Source organism: Triticum dicoccoides, chromosome 7A (genome assembly GCF_002162155.2).
Source record: "Triticum dicoccoides isolate Atlit2015 ecotype Zavitan chromosome 7A, WEW_v2.0, whole genome shotgun sequence".
Taxonomy (NCBI): domain Eukaryota; kingdom Viridiplantae; phylum Streptophyta; class Magnoliopsida; order Poales; family Poaceae; genus Triticum; species Triticum dicoccoides.
In genome coordinates, this window is record NC_041392.1 from 132,746,430 (window position 1) to 132,771,929 (window position 25,500).

Sequence of the window (25,500 nt, forward strand, 5' to 3'; positions counted from 1 at the left end):
AAGGTATTCTCTGCAAGCACTGAAATTATCGGTAACAGATAGTTGTGTGATAAGATAAATTGTAACGAGAAACAAGTAATGAAAGTAAATAGGGTGCAGCAATATGGCCCAATCCTTTTTGTAGCAAAGGACAAGCCTGGACAAACTCTTATATGAAGGAAAGCGCTCCCGAGGACACATGGGAATTATCGTCAAGCTAGTTTTCATCACGCTCATATGATTCGCGTTCGGTACTTTGATAATTTGATATGTGGGTGGACCGGTGCTTGGGTACTGTCCTTACTTGGACAAGCATCCCACTTATGATTAACCCCTATTGCAAGCATCCGCAACTACAACAGAAGTATTAAGGTAAACCTAACCATAGCATGAAACATATGGATCCAAATCAGCCCCTTACGAAGCAACGCATAAACTAGGGTTTAAGCTTCTGTCACTCTAGCAACCCATCATCTACTTATTACTTCCCAATTCCCTCCTCTAGTCCCAAACAATGGTGAAGTGTCATGTAGTCTACGTTCACATGACACCACTAGAGGAAAGACAACATACATCTCATCAAAATATCGAACGAATACCAAATTCACATGACTACTTATAGCAAGACTTCTCTCATGTCCTCAGGAACAAACGTAACTACTCATAAAGCATATTCATGTTCATAATCAGAGGGGTATTAATATGCATAATGGATCTGAACATATGATCTTCCACCAAGTAAACCAACTAGCATCAACTACAAGGAGTAATCAACACTACTAGCAACCCACAGGTACCAATCTAAGGTTTGGATACAAAGATTGGATACAAGAGATGAACTAGGGTTTGAGATGAGATGGTGCTGGTGAAGATGTTGATGGATATTGACCCCCTCCCGATGAGAGAATCGTTGGTGATCATGATGGTGATGACTCCCCCCCCCCTAGAGGGAAGTTTCCCCGGCAGAACAGCTCCACCGGAGCCCTAGATTGGTTCCGCCAAGGTTCCGCCTCGTGGCGGCGGAGTTTCGTCCCGTGAGCTTGCTTATGATTTCTCCTCGATGAAAGACTCCATAGAGCCAAAGATGGGCATTGGAGGGCCACCATGGGGCCCACGAGGCAGGGGGCGCGCCCCCCACCCTCGTGGATGGTGGGTGGCCCCCCTCTGGTACTTTCTTCGCTCAATATTTTTTATATATTCTGAAAATAACTCCCATGGAGTTTTAGGGCTTTTGGAGATGTGCAGAATAGGTCTCTAATATTTGCTCATTTTCCAGCCTAGAATTCCAGCTACCGGCATTCCCCCTCTTCATGTAAACCTTGTAAAATAAGAGAGAATGGGCATAAGTATTGTGACATAATGTGTAATAATAGCCCATAATGCGATAATTATCGATATAAAAACATGATGCAAAATGGACGTATCAGCCATGGAGAGGTGCAGGAGGCCGCCAAGACGGTGCCAGAGTGTAACACCTCGGCTACCGAGAACATGGGGGAACCAACCCCCATGGAGACTGATGACGGGGGCCATGACCAATTCGGCCCGCAGCCGAACATCATTTCGGAGACCCACACGGCTCTAGAATCGAGCGAGCAACCCCCTTTAAAGGAGGGGGAGCGTCGACTCCACCGGCGACCTCTATCAATCCAGAGGCACCGAACACTTTGGTGGAAGCACTTCGACGTGCTTCCGTCGTGGAGGAGCACCGTACCCTGATGGGTATAGTGGTTGAGAAGGTTCAGTCCGCCAAAAGTCGGCTGAACGAAGCCTTCACCAGCCTATTAACAGGCTTTGAGGTATGCGATGTAATACTCTTAGCCGCCTTCTATATGCAAAAAATATGCTTGTGTATAGATAGTAGCCCCTGAGACTCTGTTCGGCTTTTTTTAAAGAACAAATAGAGGATCAAGTAATATTCAGAGGAGATAACGTACTTGTCTATTTTGATAAACAGGCTTCACTGTTAGCAGCGACCGCCTAGGCCGCCGAAGTATCCGAACTCAAGCGAAAGCTGGAGCGGGCCGATGAGGATCTCGTCTGTATCAACAAACGGCTTGATGAGGCATAGGGTATGGTTTGAAAAAGTTCTTACACACCTGAATTGACATGCCAATGTGGAGTCTAATCTCCTGTGTTATCCTGAACATATTTGCAGGTAGTGCGGCCGTGGTCGAGACCCTAAAGAGTGCCCTCGCCCAAGCCAAAGAGTAGGTGCGGGTGAGCGAAGCGGCCGCTGACAAAGCAGCTGTGGATTTAGAGGCCGAGCAGGTCACCCGCCGCAAGTATGAGGAGCGGGTGACCAAAGTGGAACAGGAGCTCAAGGATGCCGCCAGCAAGTGTGAGGCCTTGGAGGAGGAGAATAAGGCCCAAGCAGTCAGTCTCACCAAGGCTCTTCAGGAGGCCAAGGAGGCGCGGACCGAGTCCCGAGCGGCTCGCGGGGAGATCAAGCAGGCCGAACAGATAGCGGCCGGTAAGCCCTTTCTTTTACAGAGTATATTTGGCGGTCGGAGATATGCTTTGCTTAATCGACTATGGAGTTCTCCAGACGCCTTTGCGGACCTTCTGAGGAGTGCTGCCGACGCCGCACAGTATTTCCGGGCCCAAGAAGGGAACACGACGGAGAAGCTCTTCTGGTCGCACTACATGGCGCCGAAGCGGCCAGCGCTGCTGAACAACTAGATGATGCAGCTGGCGGAGCTGCATAGGATGTCCGGTTTGGCCATGAAGGACATCATAGTTCGGCTATGGCCAGCCGGACCCATTCCTGGTAGCTACTTCGGCCTCGTCAAGAGGCTCGGCGACGCCTTGCCCCGAGTTGAAACTGTAAAGCGCTCGGTGTGCATAGAGGGTGCGCGGATGGCCTTTACCCGTGTCGAGATGCACTGGGCGAAGATGAAGGTCGCCGTCGTGGCACTAGAGGGCCCACCCGAAGGCAAGGACCACCGCAAGCCGGAGCGATATTTCGAAGATGTCTAGAGGGTTCCCGTTTAATAGAGGGTCAATGCTCGAAGGATATCATGTTTGAATGAATGTATCCCGACTGTCCAGAATTTGTTTTATGAACCAAGGCTTTTGTAATATATTTGTGCCTTTATCTGAAATTATTATCCTCCTTTACAGTCGTTTTTATTTCTGAAAGTTTGCCAGTCGTCAGCTTCAGCACCCACGTAGATACTAAGGGGGTGTTCGGAATAGCACGTGACCACACTTGATCCAACGTCTTGGTCCGTAAAGGAGGTGTCTATGCAGCGAACCAGGTAATCAGACTATGCGGATTTATCACTCTCACTTAGCTATAGGAGTTTGACAATGGGACTATGAGCTAGCCCCTGGTGCGTGTGCGGCTATCCGAACTTGGATGCTTTAGGCGCGTGACTGGGTGGAGGCCAGTCCTTGTTTCTTGGGGGTTCTGTTCCAGCCAACCCTAACTATTTTGCTAGTGTGCTAGCCAATCAGCTAGCTTTCCAGTAATATGCATTTCCTATCCTAAGGTCAACAAGTAGGTAAGAAGAAAGATTTTCCAAGGTAGCAAACAGGTTCAATTTCAGGTGAAATAACACATCTAAAAATGGAAAGAAGGATTCCTAAATTCGAGAATATTTCCAAAATAGGCAAACATTTTGGACAGTATTTTTAAAGTTTCTGGAGCATTTTTAAAATCTACAAAAAAAAATTCACGAACATTTTTCAAAATCTGAACACATATTTTAATGTTTGAATATTTTTCAAACATACATTTTTTTAAGAATCTCGAAAAACTAATGAAAACCGGCTAAAAACCAGAAAACCAAAGAAAAACATCGTTGAAAGGCCGAAGGTGTCGCTTGGTAAGGCGCACAATGCAACTCTCTCGGTTGGGCCAGCCCCTGAGGAGCGGCATTGTGCGTTCGACCACCATTTTGACGCACAAAGAGTCAAGGGGGCTCTCATGTAGGGTGGCTCCTATATGGCGTGTAGGTCGCTGGCAAGCGACATAACGCATGCTACCCCCCCCCCCCACCCCACCCCCCCTCTCACACACGGGTGTACGTATGGGCCAGCCCATTTCCCGTTTCTCTTTCTTTCTTTTTTTCCTTTCTTTCTTTTTTCGTTTTTTCTTTTCCTTTTTATTTTTATTTCCTGTTTTTTTATATTTTCTATTTTTTTCTTTACCTTTTCACTTTTTTGCAAAATTTCTTTTCAAATTCACGAACATTTTTTTCATCAAATTCACAAAAATGTTCATCAATATAAAATTTCATCATTCAACAAGTGTTCACTGAATTCAAATTTTGTTAGTTAGATATTAAAAAATCATACAATTAAAAAATATTCATCATTTTTGCCAGTGCCTCACACGCCCAATAGGAGCAGCCCTCATATAGCAGCCGCAATCCGTATTTACCGGTCGCACAGGCAATCAAACCAGCGAGAGCAAGTGTGCTGGCCCATTTAGCAGTAGACAGAGGCATTCCCGTACCAGTTTTGGGAATCTTATGGACGATTCCTGAAATGGTTTCTTACTTTATGTTTACTTCTTATTGGTTTTCCTGGGGTTTTGGTTTATTTTTTATGTTTTTGAATTTCAAGAAAAGTTTCATGTTTTCAATAAATGGTTGAAATTTTGAAAAGAAAAAATGTGTTTTCAAGCAACATTCAAAATTTTAAAATCTCTGTAAATTCAGAAAAATATTTTTGTTTTCAAAATAATCAAAAATTGTTCGTGTTTTCAAAAAACATTCGCATATCCTACTACGTCCGGTTGGGTTTATTAGTCCATCGTATTTCTGGTTAAAGTTTAACCACATATTTGACTAATAAAATGTTAATGCATGTAATCAAAAAAATCCTTGCATTGAAGAAGGTCAATTGTTGCAGATATTATATAGTCATGGAAAAAGGAGGCAAAGAAGTTGAAGAAGTGGCTAGAATCATGATTCCATGCACACAACTCAAGAGAGAGGATCGTCTGATCACAAGACAAGTGGACTTGACACTGCAGCATATATATAGGCGCTTTAGGAATTTTCGCCGGTGCCCACTGCCAAACTTCTGGCTCACTCCCGTCCTATCTCCTACTCGTTTTTGGCTCGGCCTCATGATTTTGTGTGAAAATCGGCTGGTCAATGATTTGTTTTCATATGGTTGAGTAATAGCGGAGAATTTCAAAAAAAAATCGTGTCTTAAAAAAATCAATTTTTCAAAAAAATGATATTGTTTCCAAAATGTGTTTGTCTTCTCAAAACAAATGTTCAAAATGTTTTACAAATGTCTGTTTTCCAGAAATAATCGAATAAAATTGAAAAATAGTTATTTTTTCAAAATTGTTCAGGTTTCAAAAATTGGACACATTTTCATGAGGCGCTGCTACAGTACCACATGCTGCAACATCCATGCTACATTAAGACGCATCCGCGCTACAGTAGCCACGCACTGCATTAACTCGTGCTACAGCAAACAGTGTGTGCTGTGGCAAACCGGGCTACAATAAACAGCGCGCTGAATACCGCCAATGCACAGCCCAGTTCATGCTGCCACTGTGCGTCGCAAAGAGCGTACATGTCGCCCTTAATTGGGTTGGCTCACTTACGCGGCCGAAATGATCACACTTTTAATTGTATTTATTATTTTAAAAGTACATTTATTAAATCATAAATATTTTATAAATCTTATAATTTCCAAAAATATGACCTTAGTGATAATTTTAGAAGAACATTAAATCTGAAATACATAAAAAATACTTGAAATATGTGAATCATTTATTTGAAAAAAGAATCATCATAATTAAAAAGCATTCATGTACATGCAAAACTCTTCATGTGCAATTAGAAGTGTTCATCCATTTAAATATGTAAACTGAAAAAAGTGATCACGTATGTAAAAAATGTTTGTATAATTTTAAAAAGTGTGAACGGGTTTATAAAAATCATGTACAATTTAAAAAGTGTTCATGTATTGAAAAAAATTTGCGTAATTTATAGGCATTCACTCCTTTTAAATAAGTATCCATGTAATATTTTAAAAAATATATGTATTTACAATAGTTCCGTGCAATTAAACAATTGTCCATGTCTTTTTGAAATAATGTCCATTTTCGAAAAAAAACTTGTGTTTACAAAAAGTGTATAATTTTAAAAGAAGAAATACAAAAGGTAAAAGGATATAAGTAAAAGGGAAAAGGAAAAAAGAAAAACAAGAAATCCGAAAAATTGAAAGGTAAGAACCAAACAAAACCAAGTCAAAAACCAAAAAACATGAAACAGAAAAGGCAGAAATAAAAATCTGTGCAAAATGGCAAGCCAGTGTGCGTCTCCCTATGTGTTATTCGGACAACTTGCTGTACGCCCTCGCAAATGTGGATTACCAACCACATGGCCTCGCAGTGAAAACCAAGAGGCAAATTGGCAGCCCTATTCCAACTAAATGGGAGATTTACACAAATCACCACTCGACCCAAATCTCATGAATAAATGAGAGAGGTACCGGGAAATGTTTTGAGGGCCCATAGATCATCACCAACATGATGTCAGTGGATATCTTTTCTAGACGGGCATAAGTTGCCAGGTTTCCTCTGTATTTAAAGACTTTGCATTGCAGTTGATCATTTGTCACACATTCGCCTGCAATAAATAATCCTACGGATTTACACTGTTTTTCAGACTGCACAACTAAACTGATGACCAACCACTCCAAGCCCAAACAACACAAATCATAATTTAATTCGCTTTAGGTCCCTTTTGGAAGTTCAAAATGAAGTGGCCCATGTACCATCAAGCCCTGTCGTGAACCGGTGCTTCTGCCACCTCTTGGATTGTAATTTTCATTTTCATAATGGTACCCATCCAAGGTCAAAGAGTAGGTTTGATTCCTGCAGGATGCAAGGTTGGTGGCCCAGTAGTGCCGCAACCAATTCCGCCTAAATAAATTGTTGCTGGTGTGTGTGACTGTGTGACTGTGTGTGTGTCTCTCTCTTTGAAAGGAGTTGATCGTGTTGTTATTAGGCCCACCGACCAGCCACCGGGGACACGATCTCATCAGAAGGCTCCACCGCGCGCCTTTCCGTCCCCCAAATCCGATCTACCTCGGTAAACCCGGAAGCGAACTAGGCACGGGCGCACGGCACAGCCAGCGCGCACAAAAAGTAGCCGTTGCCTTTTCCCCCGAATCTCTCGACCCATAAACAAGCACCCTATTACGCGCTCCCGGTTTCAAACCACCACGGAAAAGGAAGCGAACCACCCCCGAAAAGGCCCGCCCCCCGTTCCAAATCCACCGCCGCAGAGGAAGGAAGGATCCGAAAAAGATCTTCGGGACAGAGGAGGGAGCGCGTGCGGGGAGAGAGCAGAAGGGGAATGGTCGAGATCGCCGCGCGCTTCATGGTACTTGGAACTCGAGATCTCCTCCCCCATCTCCGCCTCTTTCCATCTCCCCCGCCTCCTCCGCGCGATTGGGTTTCCTTCCTTGGTTTTCCGCTTCTCTTCGCCCGATTTCCGTTGACTTTGATTTTGACTCTCTGCGGTGCGCCGGGCGTGTAGGATAAGGTCGAGGAGCAGGCGGTGGCCGCGGCGGCGGCGGATGACGACGAGGATGTCGCCGGGAGCGTCGACGGCGACGAGGTGGAGATGGAGCCCGTGGAGCCCATGCCGGAGCCCCCCGACGACGCCGGCCCCGTCTGCTGGCCCATGCCGGACTTCTGCCCTCTCACGGTGAGCGCCCATCTGCGTTCGTTGTGGTTTGGATGGAACTTGGAAAATCGGAAACGGAATTGATGTCCTACCTTTCTCTCTCTCTCTGTCGGTGATGTTTGGTCGTATCAGATCGACGGGGTGGTGAAGGAGTCGTTCCTGGAGACCCTTCGGAAGGAGAAGGACGCGGAGGAGCTGCTCGGGGAGGCCGAGCCGGGGCCGACGCCCAGCCCGGACTCGCGGCCGTCCAGCAGCAAGCGCCAGCGCGCCGTCGCCGGGTCGCCGTCATCCAGGAGCCCGTGCCCGTACAGCAACCTCCTCCAGGTGTTCCAGCAGTGCAAGCAAGACGTTGCCTGAGGAGGCCGGGAGGAGCACAATCACAGTACAGGCCGTGATGTCTCGGCTGCAGTTTTTCCTTTCCTTGCGTACGTACAATAATACATCGATCTGTTCTTTACGACTTTGCTCCGGTGTAAGCTCCAGGAGATAGCAGTTTTTGTACAAATGGGATACGAACCTCACAAATACAGTGCGCCATTATCATCGAGTCTGATTTTGGGATGCTACTTGGCCAATCTATACATCTCTTCTTACTCATTTGGACACTTCAAGAGCACAAGAGAATGATTTATTTTTATTTTTGAAACAGAGGCAAAAGAATTGCCTCACCAATTGATTGATTAAGCAGAAAAGAATTATCCAATTAATTAACAAAAAACATGACGCACAAATAGTTCACATACAAAGCATAAAACCCTATGACCTCACCGTCGACCCGACACTCTGAATGCTCCACAACCATGAACCCACCACACCTCTACATTACAAAGGAAACCCCAACAAGAACACTTAGACTGAAGACAACAGACACCACCAAATCCATAGAAGAGAATAATGGAAATAACAATGGCTGCGGACAAACATTTCCCTCATGGGTTTTTTTCTTTTCTATTGATGTCAAAATCTGGGATACAACTAATGAAACAAAAATAACATATGTTTTATTGAGAAAACAACGACACTTGTTACAACAAAGGCTATATGAGGGACAGGTTACAAATATACATCCAGCTCAAGCCGCCAGTTTGGCCAAAATCACCATATCTAAGATCTTGACCTCATAGGTGTCGTCGAGCTTCACAATGCCATCAGAACCGTCTATTCCTATAAGTTTTCCAACAAATCCGCGGAAGGTACCATTCATGATCTTGATCCTGTCACTCTTCTTTGGTCTGATGACCTCGAGCTCAGTCGGAAGGACCGTCACAATGTCTCCGTTGCCTGACGACCCAAGTGCCACACGGCAAGTTCCATCCTGCAAGTTCAAACGTTCAGGGTCAGCTTAGGACGCAAAACACTTCACATGGACATCTTGGAAGCCAACGATGCTCTCCACGACACATACCCCAAGCACTTCCCTGACCACACCAGGTCCTTCATCACCTGCCGCCAAGACATTAACTAACACATCTGGCAATGCCCAGTTAACTTCGCCCTCGCCACCTGCAAGGATTTGGGCATATAATTAGATGAGTTATCTGGGCTGCTTTGCCTATTTTGGTGATTCTGATGGCACTTTAATAAAACAATTCTACAAATAATGCTGAGAACACACACCTATTACAGGAGACATTATATCCATTCCAGCATTGCCTGGAGTCATCGGTTGACCACCAGGTGTACCAGGAAGGTACGCAGCAGAATTTGGTGTCATTGGCTGGCCAACAGGTGTGGAAGGCACATATGGGCTTGGAGCATTCGCTAAGAGAACAGAAACAATTAGAACAAAATAAATACGTCTTTCACAGTAATGGCATATCACATTAAGTAACACAAAGTAGATACTTGCACAAATTTCATTACCATAGTTGCCCTCTCTAGGAGTTGGGACGTCATTATAACTAACTCCTGGAGTATTTGCCCACCCTGATCCAGGTGTTGGGGCTTCATATGGCCGAGCTGGTGGTGTTCCTGGCTGAAAATTAACAAGAATAAAAATGTGGGATCAGATATAGAAGGTAATAGGAACAAATAAACAAGTCATCAAGTATCAGGATTTCCATCTTCCCAGTTAGTACTAAAGTTCTACTAACCTGGTAAGCTGGACTGCTTCCCCAAGTATCAGGATTTCCATCTTCCCAATTATCTCTGGCAAATTACCAACAAAGTCATGAACATCAACACATAAACACAAACACAATAATACACCCTAGTGACAAGAGATCTATCTTCATGGATCAGAAATATACTACTCCCTCCGTCCCAAAATAAGTGACTCAACTTTGTACTAAAGCTACTACAAAGTTGAGTCACTTACTTTGGGACGGAGGGAGTACCTCTGTACCAAAATATAAGACGTTTTTGCAGTTCAATTGTTTTTGCAGTTCAAATTGAACTGCAAAAATGTCTTATATTTTGGTACGGAGGGAGTATATCTATATAAAGGCTGCACAACCTTGGAGGACTCATAGGAGCCCAGGCCCTACTACGCATCGGGGTCCGCATTCCATCATGTATCGGTGTTGCTGTAAAAAAATGAAGGATATTGTTAATACATAAGCATAGAAAATAAATGACAAGTACGACTATGAATGAATAGCGCAAATACTGATGCGTTGGTTTTATATTCAACCAGCATTTGTTGAAAGGGCGCAAATAACGTCAACTTTCTCATGACCTTATCAGAAGCCTACTTAGGTTGAAACGTTTGATCGCATAGTAGGTTGAAACGTTTGATCGCATAGTTAAGATTAGAATGTGACTGAGCACTGCTGAGGTTATAGAGTATCAAAATAAACAACAAAAAAGGTAACAATCAGATAGTATCCTTTCAACAACAGTTCATATCAACACTGTAAGTTGAAATGAAACAGCTGGGAACGTGAGCACGATGGATCATGGTGATAATATTATTTGACATGCGATGGTTGAATGGCCGAAACATGAGGGCAGAAGGCAATCATACCTCCAGGGTCCCGCATTGGAGTCTGAAAAGGATGTAGTGGCGTCCTAGACGGGTGCATTGGTGTTTCACTACCCAACGAAAATCGGGGCTCACTGGTGATAATAAGTCCTGTTAGTAATTGAACAAATGCCCAAAATGCAACGGAGAGAGGGAGAGAGAGAGAGAGAGAGAGAGAGAATTACCGGAATGGTGTTGCAACAGTAGGTGTGTCGGCAATATCATCCCTCTTAACTGTATTTTGGTACCATATTAGCAACAAGCACATGAGAAATCAAAGAATGCAATAAAATATGATTACTCGCCTGTGACAATCTTCATTAACGAATCAAGCTCCACACGCACAAGCACCCCAGTCACCTCTTTAACGCGGCCACGGTACCCTTTGTAAGGACCAGATTTAATTTTGATACACTTGCCAACCAAGGCATCATGTCCTCTTCCACCACGACCACCTCCTCCAAATCTTCCACCATCTGCATTGAATGACAAGGCCATATTACTACATCAGCTTCAGTTAACAAAGCTACCGTGTTTGCCCAATTAACGGAGCTGGCTGAGAATCAACACTGAAGCAGAACACATATTTTTCACATTCACAAAATGAGGCACAGAAGTTTCATACAGTTCATTTGTGGTCCTCTTGGGGGCAGCCTTCCTGGAGACTGCAAAATGCTTGCCGGGGATCTCAAAGCACCCATCCTAGCATCTGCAGCATCCATACCCTGCATACACAAAACAAATGGCAAGTTAATCCACAAAAACATAATCAGATTTTATTTACCAAGAGTACTAATACTCCAGCACAAACATTTCCACGACGGCCACCAGTCGATCCACCGACAAGAATGCACGATTGTGCTTTTGCACAAATGAAGCCTGCATGTTCAAGGTGGTGCCTATCATATATGAACAATATCCCCTTATGTATGTGTTCCACAGGTCCTTGTGTTCCCTAGTTCAAGAGGCAAAAAATGAATGTAACTGTACTGGGATTACATAATAAAGTGCTGCTCAAATATAATAATAAATGTGAAAGGATACACACCTTACATGCTCCCTCGACAACTCTGACAACATCCTTAGTTGCAACCATATTATTAAACTTATCTTTCGCTGATGTACGCCGATCAATCTTGCTTTTTATTTCTCTTAATTTTACAAGCACCACTTCAGGTCTATCTGGCACTCCTTTCAGAACCTAAACATAAGTGTCGTAAATATTTTGTGGACTTGAACATCCATTAAAGATCCTGAGAAACAAACTTGCCTGGAATGCTTCAGTTTCCACTCTTATAATAACCCCAAATGACAAGTTGCTGAAAATATTGGAAATTAAGGTAAGCACTTGCACAAATGAGCTAACCTTATGGTACACTGGAAAGACAACTTACTCTAAAAGAACAAGATCATGTAGTTCATAATCACCGATTCTTGTAATTCCTGTGGTGATTTCAGAACTCTCCACAACATGGTCGGCAAACACACGTATCTGTGATCATCATGAAAAGATGAGAACACAGTTAAGAAGTAAATTATTTAGTACAGATTAGACTGAGTCGTCTCCAAACATAATAACTATTAAATTGGACAAAAATTGCTCACGTGTTCTTTAGTTGTGTCTGATAAAATGATTAAGACATGCCCATCAACTTTAACAACCATGCCGGTGGTACCCTCTTGGACACCCGATACCACTTTCACATGATCTCCAGGTTTGAAATATTTGCAAAGTTCTTTCTCGTTGAAGGCTAATGTTTTCTGCAGTTACAAAGAGATGCATAATTCACCAGATCAAACAGCTAATGTTAATGATAGCTACAAGTGCAAATAATTACCGGAAGATCGGATATTTTTGGCCTGATGTGGACAGTTGTGTCCTCTACTTTCTCAACCCAACCCTCTAAGTTTTTTAGATCGCCTTTAACAACAATGACAGCATCACCCTTCATAAAGTGTCCCTTTTTCCTATTAGAAAACAGAGTATTCAAGCTAGACATGTCCCCATTCATGTCATCGCCAGGTTTCTTGAACTTCTCCAATTCATCGAATGATGGCTGAATGCCCTGTGTGTGGATTGATTTTATTGAGACCGGTTTATACAGGAAACCATCTTTGAACATCAAGCCATCAACCATCTCAAAGTATTCCCCAGAGTCTTTATCCCGCCTCCGCTCCACGCGTATGTGCATTTCCCTATTTGTGTGAAAGTTAGCAAACAATGACAAAAACATAAAATAATTGATGACAGAGGAGGAGGAGAACACCTGGCTTCATCAATATTAAAGAATCTTGGTGGTGGTACAAAGGTTTTCTTCTTTGCAACCACCCTCCCTTCCTGAAATTATAAATTACCCATCAAATTCATACCATCCAAAACAAGGAATCTAAATCGTAGTCATAACAATCAGAGCAATCCGTAGCAAGTATTCCCTCCATTCCAAAATAAGTGTTGTGGTTTTAGTTCAAATTTGAACTAAAACCACGATACTTATTTTGGAACAAAGGGAGTAATGTGTAATAACTCAGGACTCAGCGAACAGATGTTTTGCCTTCAGAAAAAAGCACAAGAGGGGACAAAAGAAAATAACATGAAAAAGGATAACTTAAATACTACTCCCTCCGTTCTTAAATATAAGTCTTTTTAGAGATTTCTATAAGGACTACATACGGATGTATATAGACATATTTTAAAGTGTAGTCCACGTATGTAGTCCACGTTGGAATCTTTAAAAAAGACTTATATTTAGGAACAAAGGGAGTACTTATGATATACACCTCTGTACCTTAATATAAGACATTTTTCCAGTTCATCTTATATTAAGTTAGAGGTAGTATCATCTTGTATCACAGATCAACCTATCGTTACGCCAAATAAGATTTAGAAAAAAAGAGATATGTGACTTACCAGTTTACTAGCCAAAACTTGTAAATCTATTCTAGGGATGAGCTTCACAGTTACCCTTTGGCGTACATTGTCAACATCAACAACCTGCAAAAAGACCATCTTAGTTTCTAGAGAAACATATCTAAGAGAAGTGATGTGATCGTACCTTAGCAAGGTCACCTTTATATACTCCCAGCTTCATTCGGACCCAAGTATCCCTTGCAAGATCAACATTCTTGCTCTCAACATAGAGGACGTCTGCCATTTCTTTTATTGGGACTAACGTTATTTTTGCCGAAGCATAGATATTTCGTAGACCTTTGCAAGCCTGCATATAAATAATTAGTAGGGCTGTGCTACCAAAAGAAATATAATGCCACGCATATGCATACCTCCTTGACATGGGCCTCTTTTTCCGCTTCGACATAAATATAATTTTTTAAATGATCTAACGCAACAACAGACTTTATCTGGAGATCTGTCCTATCAATGAACTTTTGCATTAGACAGATTGCTGTCTCCCTCTCATGCCCAATCTGAAATCATAACGTGACATTAGTAGAGTACAGACAGTGCTAAGAAAAGATGGCAGGTAGTTCAATTAAGCTACAGCTTCCCTACCGCACATTTCACCATCCAAAGCTTTGGATCTTTCACAGATGGCAAGAGAGCTTGCTGTTCAACGTCTGCAGCTTCCTCTCCATACTCAATATGAGTAGATCTTGCATATCTCTCCCGTACTTGTCGTTCAATCTCATCAATATCCTCTTCTTCGTCCCTCATAGGGATAGAGTGACGTGATCTGGAGCCCCTGCCGGCGTCGTCATCAGGAATGTCGGCTCCAGCATCATTGATAAAGTCTGAACAATGGCCAATGAACAGAGATCAGAGGCAGAGCATTAGAATTTAGAAACCTATCTAGCCTTGCTTCTGTAAATCAGTATGATAACTGTTATGAAACTAGTTCAGCATCCGTCCAGTACACATCTGAATAGTGTTAAATTCCTTGGTAACACTAACAGAACACTGAATTTTCTGTAATAGCCATCACAATATCTCAACACACTAACGTCTCATTTATTTCCGTAAATAACCATCTAATTCGTCAATTAGTTCAATCCAGATCCTCTGATCCTCAAGCAGCAGTAAAGGCAGGTCAATCAATTTTATATTCTAGTACAGTCATTTCTATTACACAAATGCAACGCCGCTAGTGGCAGATACATGGCAGATGTACTGAAATAGATCAGAAAACTGCTACAAAAATACCAGATGGTTTTGCTAATGTTCAACCATTGCTTCCCTTAACCTACTAGAACTAGGGGAACCATCATCATATTGACAAAGCATGATTCTTCATGGATTCTGACAATCAATTGGAACAAGAGAGCTATGACTCAGATCTGTCATGAATTAGTGGGACCATCAGTGCCAAAAGATATGTTGCTCGGGACCTGATGTGTCATTTACAGATACTAGCACTGGTTACCAGCATGAAGCATGTTATCATGTAATACAAAATGCAGGAGATAGATTGAAAAGGCTCCATTAGAAATAGTTTTTAGTTGGCTCCTCCCGTTCAAATGGCAATTCTAGGGTTTTGAGTGAACCATGCATTGTATTTTGTAGCACGTGAAGATTTTGACGGGTACAATGAGGACAGGTGCAAAATAGATTATATCAAGTGTTTCTTCAGAAATTATCTATCGATATCCATACCAATATAAGAAGTACTACTTGGGGTTTGACGCAGACCATCTTAGTCATCCAATTCAGTCTGACGGCTCAACAATAAAATTGACCATCTAAAAAATTGTGTTTACACATTGAACCCCTTGATGACACCATACTGAATATCCTTTACAGCCCCTCTTTCAAATTGTGGAGAATTGCACGATCTGTTTATCATTTTAGCCATGACACTATGATTGGTTACCATACTTACAGATCCACGTGATGTATTTCATAAATGCTGTGGTCACCAATGTTCAGGATAAAAGCAGGGGAATATGAAATCTGGCGGATTTCTTTTTACTCCTAGGAGACATAGTTTATATTGGGCAAACCTGGCATCACACAATTACACCAGTCAAATATACAGGACATAATGTCGTGCTATTTTCCTTGCTCATAACAATGAATCTTTTAAGCCGTGCTGCAGTTTACAGATCAATAATTAACTGGTTTTCACCATGGTAGCAAAAGATATGTCAAGCTTAATATGTACTTTTTAACTGCACCAGATCAAGTTGTATTCACAGCTATTTTGTCCAGCATTCGGAAGACTCTATGAATTTAGATAACTACCCAAGACAAGAAAAGGAAGTAGTGTTGTTCAGTTAGGTCATACGCATGGTCTGCTTGACACAAGACTGGAAGTACTTACTAGTTACTACTACTAGTGGTTAATACTACATAATCTTCGATTAGTTCTGTTCCATGTAGGATGTGATAACATAGATTTATTCAGAAACAGCTTGTCTATAGCTCTATAGGGAGCACAATTTCGGCATAATTTTAATGAACAAAAAGGAAACAAAGATCTATAAACATTAAGTGTGCTTTCAAACAGGAAAGTTCACATGCCTGAAAAAACTCTCGACTTGACTCGAGTCCAAGCTCAGGATCAAACATTACCATAGAGTATAGCATCAATAAGGGGGTTAATGTCATCCTATTAGTATTCAAATTATTTTACTAGAAGATGAGCATCAAAAATCTTCACCACCTCTCAATGAACATAAGCACAGCAACAGATCAGAACTGAAGCAACCAAATCAGCTTAAGCTTGAACGAGCATGTACTACCAAGTAATGACCGGAATATACAAAGTTCTACTCCCTCCGTCCAGAATTACTTGTGGCGGAAATGGATCTATCTAGACGTATTTTAGTTCAAGATACATCCATTTTTATAGATTTCTGCGACAAGTAATTTGGACGGAGGTGGAGTACTAAATAACCACAAGTCTCAGTGTGCAACCATTGCCCATGACAACTAAACGATAACAAGCTCCAATTTATGACTAAAGAAAGCCATAGAATGGCATCAAAATCGCTGACACCTAGCTCTTAGGTAAAATTCAATACTACTATGTCCTAATATTTCCACCAACATCGCTTACCGCAGATCATGCATAAAAATAATAACAGCACCAAAGAACAGAACAGGATAAAAAATCACTTGCACCTCAAATCTAGTTCTGCAAATCAAGCCAGGCAGGTTCAGATCTCGCCAAAGGCCGCGGAGATATGCAAAGCATGGCATCGTAACCGCAATCGGATAGCGCAAAAACTAAAACTCACCATCCTCGCCTTCGCCTTCGTCCTCCTCCTCCTCGTCCTCGTCGACCTGCGCCTCCTCGTCGAAGAACCCGCGCACGCCGCCGCCGCCCTTCTTCCTCGGGCGGCTCCCGCCGTCGTCCTCCTCGTCCTCGTCGTCGTCCTCGATGGCCGAGTCGTCGATGAAGTTGTCCTGGCGCGATCTCTTCCGCACCCCGCCGGCGGGGGCGCGGGAGCGGGAGGCCGCCTTGCCCCGGCCCCTCGCCTCCTCCTCGTAGTCGTCCCCCTCGTCGTCCTCCTCGTCGTCGAGGTCGTAGGCCTCCTCCTCGTCCTCCTCCTCCTCCTCGACCTCGTCGTCGTCGTCGTCGCGGCCGCGGCGAGCCATGGGTGGATTTGGCGGCTAGGTTTTCGGGCGCTCGCGAAGGGGCGTCGAGGGGAAAGGGGAAACTCCTCTCCTCAGACGAGTCGTGCCCGTGCGCGCAGGCGAAGGCGAGGTGTAGCCTGGGCTAGCCCACTGAGGGGCTGCGGGCTACGTCGCGTCGCGCTCTGGACCGTTGGATCGTGTCGGGAGCTCTACGATTCGGGAACTCGATGGGCTGGCTCCGCTGGCCCACTGGTTGGACCGTAAGTGGATACCCTCTCGTGTGTATATCCTTTTCCGTTCTCTGACAGACAATCCGGGTACGACGACGTCACCTGCTTTTTTTTCACTGAAAATGAAAAATACAGCGTCACCTCCTGGATACAGTCAAGTCAAAGGTGTTGCGCCTTGCCGATCTGCTCTTTCGTGCTAGAACAACGGGGGTGCGGCAGGGAACAAACACTCCTTTGAGCATCTGATCCTGATGCTACTTTTGCTCAATCCTATGGCCTGACTTCCAATTGTTTCTTTCTTTTTTTAGGGGTTCCAATTGTTGGGATGTTCATTTTAAGTGGGCTTTTGGGAGTGCTGAAATAGTTACTTGAGGGGATTTAGGGTATCTTCAACGGCGTACATCAAAAATAAAAAGGACACATTAAATGTCCACAGACAGCGGATTGGAGACCATCATTCAATCTGATGCATCAAGGATGCGTTTGGTTATCTGCATTAGGTCCATCGAGGTGCAGTTTTGGCCTGTTTGGTAGATTTGGCCATGTCAAAATCTTGGCCCACGCGAACTTTAAAGCACCTCTTGGTCTGGCTCGCTGGAAACTCCCAGTCGGCTATTTCCAGCAAGCCAGACCCCTGGGATGCGAGGGGACGCACGTGGGAGCGACATGCTACACGCGTGGGTACATGCGGCAGAAACCGTGTTGGCTCCCGTTGCGGCGCCGTAACTCGCCTCGACCCCCCCCCCTCCCACCGCTCACTCTCCCCTTCTCCCACCGCTTCACTTTCCCCTCCCCCCATCGCTCAATTTCCCCTTTGTCTCTCCCCGAAAGCGACCACAAGATCTGCATGACGAGTACCGGCGGCGAACACTCTCTCTGCGTCAATGGTGGTATGTACTATGTCCCCCTCTGTAGCATAAATAAGGGGTGGCTCGATTTACCGTAGGTTGTAGATTGCACCTATTTGATTGACGGTTGGTAGGCTTTGATTAGGAATCGGTTGAGTCCATTGTGATTTGGGATTGATTGAAATGATTTTAGGGTTTGAACACACACAGGTAGGGATTTCGAGGATTTGAACACCAGTCTGTGGAAACCCTCGAACCGCCGATGGTTTGAACAAACCCTTGAATTGATTTGATGGTTTTCATACACACGTTCTACGAATCTGGATGGATTGAGGATTTGAACAGACTCGTGATAGAGCTTGTAGTCATCCACCTCAATGAGCTTGTAGTCATACTGGTGGTAGCCTAGAGCCGGGTTGGGTAATTTACTTGATCATACGTGCAGTACGTTTTTCAATCAAGTATTAGTTCATGCTCAATACAGATTGAGAAGCTCGTCCTCGAAGGCAACAACAAGGCTGGCAAGGAGGTCGCCTCTGCCAGGAAGGGTAAGGAGGTCGCCTCTGTCGGGAACGGGAAGGAGGTCACCTCCGACAAGAAGAAGATAGTGTTGACGATGGAGGTCACCACCCTCCCCCCACCTCCCGAAGAGGGTGAAGAATTATGGCCATTACTGTTGGGAAACATAGTACAAAATAAAACAAAAATTGTCGTATGATCACCCAGGTACAATATGAAGATGCATATAAGGTTTCGACCAATGATTGTTATCGATTCCAGAGTGCAACGAAAGTAGACGAGTCAGTGTGGATCATACTTGGAGTCCCTCGAACCGTTGATAATGATCCCGCGAACCACCCTCGAACGATCCCTCGAACGGAAGACCAAAAGCACGACCTCTCTACTTGGTTGCAAGCGTACAGTCTTCACGATCCGGCAGCGCTTCACCGTCCAGAGTTGATCATCGCCGAAGAATTAGAGGGAGGAGATTAGAAACACATGGGGGCTTCTAATTATGAGGATTAGAGGAACTAGGTCTAGCTCTAATTAGATTAACTAGGATCAATTAGAACTAGAACTAGATGAACTAGAGGAGGCTCCAAACTTGTATCACAAAAGGGCCTAATCAAGTATATATAGGTTAGAGGGGGAGGGAAGGGCTCCCACCAATGAGGGAAAGACCTGATACGTCCATTTTGCATCATGCTTTTATATCGATATTTATTGCATTATGGGTCGTTATTACACATTATGTCACAATACTTATGCCTTTTCTCTCTTATTTTACAAGGTTTACATGAAGAGGGAGAATGCCGGCAGCTGGAATTCTGGGCTGGAAAAGGAGCAAATATTAGAGGCCTATTCTGTACAACTCCAAAAGTCCTGAAACTCCACGAAAGTCAGTTTTAGAATATATATAAAATATTGGGTGAAGGAAGCACCAGATGGGGGCCACCCACCGTCCACGAGGGTGGAGGGCGCGCCCTACCCCCTAGGCACGCCCCCTGCCTCGTGGGCCACCTGGAAGCCCCCCGATGCCCATCTTCTGGTATAAGGTGTCTTTCGCCCTGGAAAAAATCAGAAGAAAGTTTTCGGGACGAAGCGCCGCCATATCGAGGCGAAACCTTGGCGGAACCAAACTAGGGCTCCGGCAGAGTGATACGTGTCCAACGTATCTATAATTTATGAAGTATTCATGTTATTATATTATCCATCGTGGATGTTTATTGGGCTTTACTATGCATTTTTATATTACTTTTGGGACTAACCTATTGACCCAGAGCCCAGTGCCAGTTTATGTTTTTCCCTTGTTTCAGTGTTTCGCGGAAAAGGAATATCAAACGGAGTCCAAACGGAATGAAACCTTCGGAAAAGTTATTTTTGGAAGGAAAGCAATACATGAGACTTGGAGTGCACGTCGGGAAAGAAACGAGGGAGGCACGAGGTAGGAGGGCGCCCACCCCCCATGGGCGCGCCCTCCACCCTCGTGGGCCCCTCCTGGCTCCCCTAACGTATTTCTTCCACCTATATATCTCCATATACCCTAAAACGATCGAGGAGCATAATGGATCGGGAGTTCTGCCGCCAGAAGCCTCTGTAGCCACCGAAAACCAATCTAGACACGTTCCGACACCCTGCCGGAGGGGGAATCCCTCTCCGGTGGCCATCTTCATCATCCCGGTGCTCTCCCTGACGAGGAGGGAGTAGTTCTCCCTCGGGGCTGAGGGTATGTACCAGTAGCTATGTGTTTGATCTCTTTGTCTCTCTCGTGTTCTTGATTTGGCACAATCTTGATGTATCATGAGCTTTGCTATTATAGTTGGATCTTATGTTGCTTCTCCCCCTCTACTCTCTTGTAATGGATTGAGTTTTCCCTTTGAAGTAATCTTATCGGATTGAGTCTTTAAAGATTTGAGAACAATTGATGTATGGCTTGCCATGCGTATCTGTGGTGACAATGGGATATCACGTGATTCACTTGATGTATGTTTTGGTGATCAACTTGCGGGTTCCGCCCATGAACCTACGCATAGGGGTTGGCACACATTTTCGTCGTGATTCTCCGGTAGAAACTTTGGGGAACTCTTTGAGGTTCTATGTGTTGGTTGAATAGATGAATATGAGATTGTGTGATGCATATCGTATAACCATACCCACGGATACTTGAGGTGACATTGGAGTATCTAGGTGACATTAGGGTTTTGGTTGATTTGTGTCTTAAGGTGTTATTCTAGTACGAACTCTAGGGCTATTTGTGACACTTATAGGAACAGCCCAACGGATTGATTGGAAAGAATAACTTTGAGGTGGTTTCGTACCCTACCATAATCTCTTCGTTTTCTCTCCGCTATTAGTGACTTTGGAGTGACTCTTTGTTGCATGTTGAGGGATAGTTATGTGATCCAATTATGTTATTATTGTTGAGGGAACTTGCACTAGCGAAAGTATGAACCCTAGGCCTTTTTTCAACGCATTGCAATACTGTTTACTCTCACTTTTATCATTAGTTACCTTGCTGTTTTTATATTTTCAGATTACAAATTATATACTATCCATATTGCACTTGTATCACCATCTCTTCGCCGAACTAGTACACCTATACAATTTACAATTGTATTGGGTGTGTTGGGGACACAAGAGATTCTTTGTTATTTGGTTGCAGGGTTGTTTGAGAGAGACCATCTTCATCCTACGCCTCCCACGGATTGATAAACCTTAGGTCATCCACTTGAGGGAAATTTGCTACTGTCCTACAAACCTCTGCACTTGGAGGCCCAACAACGTCTACAAGAAGAAGGTTGTGTAGTAGACATCAAGCTCTTTTCTACCGCCGTTGCCGGGGAGGTGAGTGCTTGAAGGTATATCTTTAGATCTTGCAATCGAATCTTTTTGTTTCTTGCTTTAGCACTGGTTTAGTTTATAAAGAAAACTATAAAAAATGGAGTTGAGTTTGTCTCATACGCTTCATCTTTTTAATATCTTTCGTGAGTATGATGGGAAGGAAAATTGTGCCAAGGTGTTAGAAGAAGAATGCATTAGAATGTTTGGCACTAAATATTTGAATGATGAGCATGATTGCAATGTTGTTAGTATGAATTCCTTGAATATCTATGATGCTAATGATATGCAAAGCCACAAGCTTGGGGAAGCTATGTTTGATGAAGATGATATTTTTTGTCCCCCGAGTTTTGATGAGCAAATATATTATGATGAAAGCATGCCTCCTATCTATGATGATTATTGTGATCACACGTATGCTTTAAAGAACAATGATAACCATGAAACTTTTATCTTGATCTTAATTTTCAATCACATGATAGTTATTTTGTTGAGTTTGCTCCCACTATTATTCATGAGAAGAAATTTGCTTATGTGGAGAGTAATAAAAATTCTATGCTTGTAGATCATGAAAAGAATGTTTTAGGTGCTGGTTATATTGTTGAATTCATTCATGATGTTACTGAAAATTATTATGAGGGAGGAACATATGCTTGTAGGAATTGCAATAATATCAAGTTTCCTCTCTATGTGCTTAAAGTTTTGAAGTTATGCTTGTTTTGCCTTCCTATGCTAGTTGATTATTGTTCCCATAAGTTGTTTGCTCACAAAATCCCTATGCATAGGAAGTGGGTTAGACTTAAATGTGCTAGTCATATTCTTCATGATGCTCTCTTTATTTTTGTTCCTTTTTAGTAATAAATAATTCATCTAGCCTCTGTTTAGATGTGGTTTTATGGTTTTAATTACTGTTTGTGCCAAGTAGAACCGTTGGGAAGACTTGGGGAAAGTCTTGTTGATCATGTTGTAAAAAACAGAAACTTTAGCGCTCACGAGAATTGCTGCCATTTTTTTATTCGAGAGTGCTATTCAGTTAATTCTTTTTGCAGATGATTAATAGATAAATTCCTCACGTCCAGCAATTTATTTGAGAATTTTATGAGTTCCAGAAGTATATGTTTGATTCAGATTCCTACAGATTGTTCTATTTTTTACAGATTCTGTTTTCTATGTGTTGTTTGCTTATTTTGATGAACCTATGAGTAGTATCGAAAGGTATGAACCATAGCTGAGTTGGAATATAGTATATATTACACCAATATGAATTTAGAATGAGTCACAGCAGTACCTAAGTGGTGATTTATTTTCTTATACTAACGGAGATTACGAGTCTTCTGTTAAGTTTTGTGTTGTGAAGTTTTCAAGTTTTGGGTAAAGATTCGATGGACTATGGAATAAGGAGTGGCAAGAGCCTAAGCTTGGGGATGCCCAAGGCACCCCAAGGTAATATTCAAGGACAACCAAGAGCCTAAGCTTGGGGATGCCCCGGAAGGCATCCCCTCTTTCGTCTTCATTCATCGGTAACTTTACTTGGAGCTATATTTTTATTCACCACATGATATGTGTTTTGCTTGGAGTGTCAATTTATTTTGTTAGGATTTGCTTGCTGTTATTTAGAACAATGTTTTTCATCTTTTATTTCAATAAAAGTGGCATTGATAGCCTTTACTATGCCCATTTTACAAGTCTTCGTGTTGTTGTTTGAAAACAGAAAGTTTACCGCTGTTGCAATAATTCCCTAGAAAAGTGAGAATGTGATAAAATGTTGAAACCTTTTGCATATTAAGCTCTAGTAAATTTAATACGGTGGGAATTTTCTTTCATAATTTTTGGAGCTAGGGAAGTATGAATCTTGTTGCACTCTTTACAGACTGTCCTGTTTAGGCTGATTGCTGTTGTGTTTGCATTGTTTGCATATGTTTGCTTCTTTAATGATTCTATTTGAGGATAGGACAATTAAATATGCAGAGGCATTTAGTATGCAATGTTGAATAATAATTTTAGTGATTTGCTACAGTAGGGTATGATAAGGTTCTTGCATTGGTTTATACTAACTTATCTCACGAGTCCTTGTTGAGTCTTGTGTGGATGAAGCTTTTGAGATTTAGGGAGATCGTGATATGAGAGGAATTAAGGAGACACAAAAGATCAAGCTTGGGGATGCCCAAGGTATCCTAAGATAATATTTCAAGAAGTCTCAAGCGTCTAAGCTTGGGGAAGCCCCGGTTGGCATCCCACCTTTCTTCTTCAACAACTATCGGTTAGTTTCGGTTGATCCTAAGTTTTTGCTTCTTCACATGATGTTTGCCATTCTTAGAATGTCATTTTATTTTGCTTTGCTTTCTTTTTGAATAAATTATCAAGATATGAAATTATTAAATGAGAGATAGAGTCTTCACATAGCTACATAATTATTTAAACTACTCATTGATCTTCACTCATATCTTTTTGGAGTAGTTTGTCATTTACTCGTGTGCTTCACTTATATCCTATGAGTAAATATTTGAGTGAGCAAATATCATAAATCTGAAATTATATATGTTTCATATGCTTATCCCATGGGGAGTGATGACTTAACATATAAGAAGTAGAAGTTGTAAATTTATTGAAGGTTAGCAAACATGGTATTGGTCACTTGAACAATTCATGAAAGAATATTGAAGGAAGAGAGATTTCACATATAAATATACTATCTTGGACATCTTTTGTTTTTGTGAGCACTCATTGAAATATGACATGCTAAAAGGTTGAGGTTGGACAAGGAAGACAACGTAATGGGTTATGTTTTCTTATATCTGAAATAAAATATATTGTCATGGATCATCCAACATGTTGAGCTTGCCTTTCCCCCTCATGCTAGCCAAATTCTTCGCACCAAGTAGAGATACTACTTGTGCTTCCAAACATCCCTTAAAATAGTATTGCCATGAGAATCCACCATACCTACATATGGATTGAGTAAGATCCTTCAAGTAAGTTGTCATCGGTGCATGCATTAAAAATTGCTCTCTAAATATGTATGATATTTTAGTGTGGAGAAAATAAGCTTTATATGATCTTGTGATATGGAAGCAATAAAAGCGACGAACTGCATAATAAAGGTCCCTATCACAGGGGACAATAAAGTGACCTTTCTTTTGCATTAAGATTTTATGCATCCAACTATAAAAGCACATGACAACCTCTGCTTCCCTCTGCGAAGGGTCTATCTTTACTTTTATCTTCTACCTTTATGCAAGAGTCATGGTGATCTTCACCTTTCCTTTTTACATTTTTATCCTTTGGCGAGCACATTGTGTTGGAAAGATTCTGATATATATATATATATATATCTAATTGGATGTAAGGCATCATGAACTATTATTGTTGACATTACCCTTGAGGTAAAAGGTTGGGAGGCGAATCTATAAGCCCCTATCTTTCTCTGTGTCTGATTAAAACTTTGAACCCATAAATATTGCGTGAGTGTTAGCAATTGTGAAAGACTACATGATAGTTGAGTATTTGGGGTTTGCTAAATCAAAGCTCTGACATAGACTCTTCTCGAAAATAAGATGAATTGTAATTGTTTGATGACTAATAACATGGTTTGTTAGTTTTCAAGAAAGTTTACGATCTATACTTTAACATGTGAATAGTTTATTACTTGATCATGAGAAGCTTTATGTGATCAACTATTGTTATGATATAATGATGCTAGAAAAGGTGATTGAAATTATCATTGATCAAACTTGTGCACCTGCTAGCATTCACACTTCATAAATTATTTCTTTTATCATTTACCTATTCGAGGACGAGCAGGAATTAAGCTTGGGGATGCTGATACGTCTCCAACGTATCTATAATTTATGAAGTATTCATGCTATTATATTATCCATCTTGGATGTTTATTGGGCTTTACTATGCATTTTTATATTATTTTTGGGACTAACCTATTGACCCA

At 42.3% G+C, this 25,500-nt stretch overlaps 2 protein-coding genes across 2 annotated transcripts; one reads left to right on the top strand and one right to left on the bottom strand.

Moving 5' to 3' along the window:
• The first annotated feature begins 7,111 nt into the window (after positions 1-7,111).
• On the top strand, positions 7,112-8,221 carry LOC119330923. Its single transcript, XM_037604060.1, has 3 exons — positions 7,112-7,340; positions 7,497-7,667; positions 7,779-8,221. The coding sequence occupies exons 1-3, from the start codon at positions 7,314-7,316 to the stop codon at positions 8,001-8,003; spliced, it is 423 nt and encodes a 140-aa protein (XP_037459957.1). The 5' UTR covers positions 7,112-7,313; the 3' UTR covers positions 8,004-8,221.
• Positions 8,222-8,553: 332 nt separating this feature from the next.
• LOC119331384 (putative transcription elongation factor SPT5 homolog 1) lies at positions 8,554-17,243 on the bottom strand. The gene is made up of 22 exons (XM_037604542.1): positions 16,801-17,243; positions 14,117-14,355; positions 13,888-14,031; positions 13,662-13,823; positions 13,517-13,600; positions 12,876-12,946; positions 12,447-12,804; positions 12,214-12,369; positions 12,003-12,100; positions 11,879-11,927; positions 11,657-11,809; positions 11,420-11,563; positions 11,234-11,333; positions 10,914-11,084; positions 10,794-10,842; positions 10,612-10,703; positions 10,102-10,171; positions 9,740-9,794; positions 9,510-9,621; positions 9,264-9,407; positions 9,052-9,149; positions 8,554-8,961 (listed from the first exon to the last, which is right to left on the bottom strand). Exons 1-22 carry the CDS (start codon positions 17,159-17,161, stop codon positions 8,719-8,721), a joined length of 3,153 nt encoding a protein of 1,050 aa, XP_037460439.1. The 5' UTR covers positions 17,162-17,243; the 3' UTR covers positions 8,554-8,718.
• Positions 17,244-25,500: the final 8,257 nt, after the last annotated feature.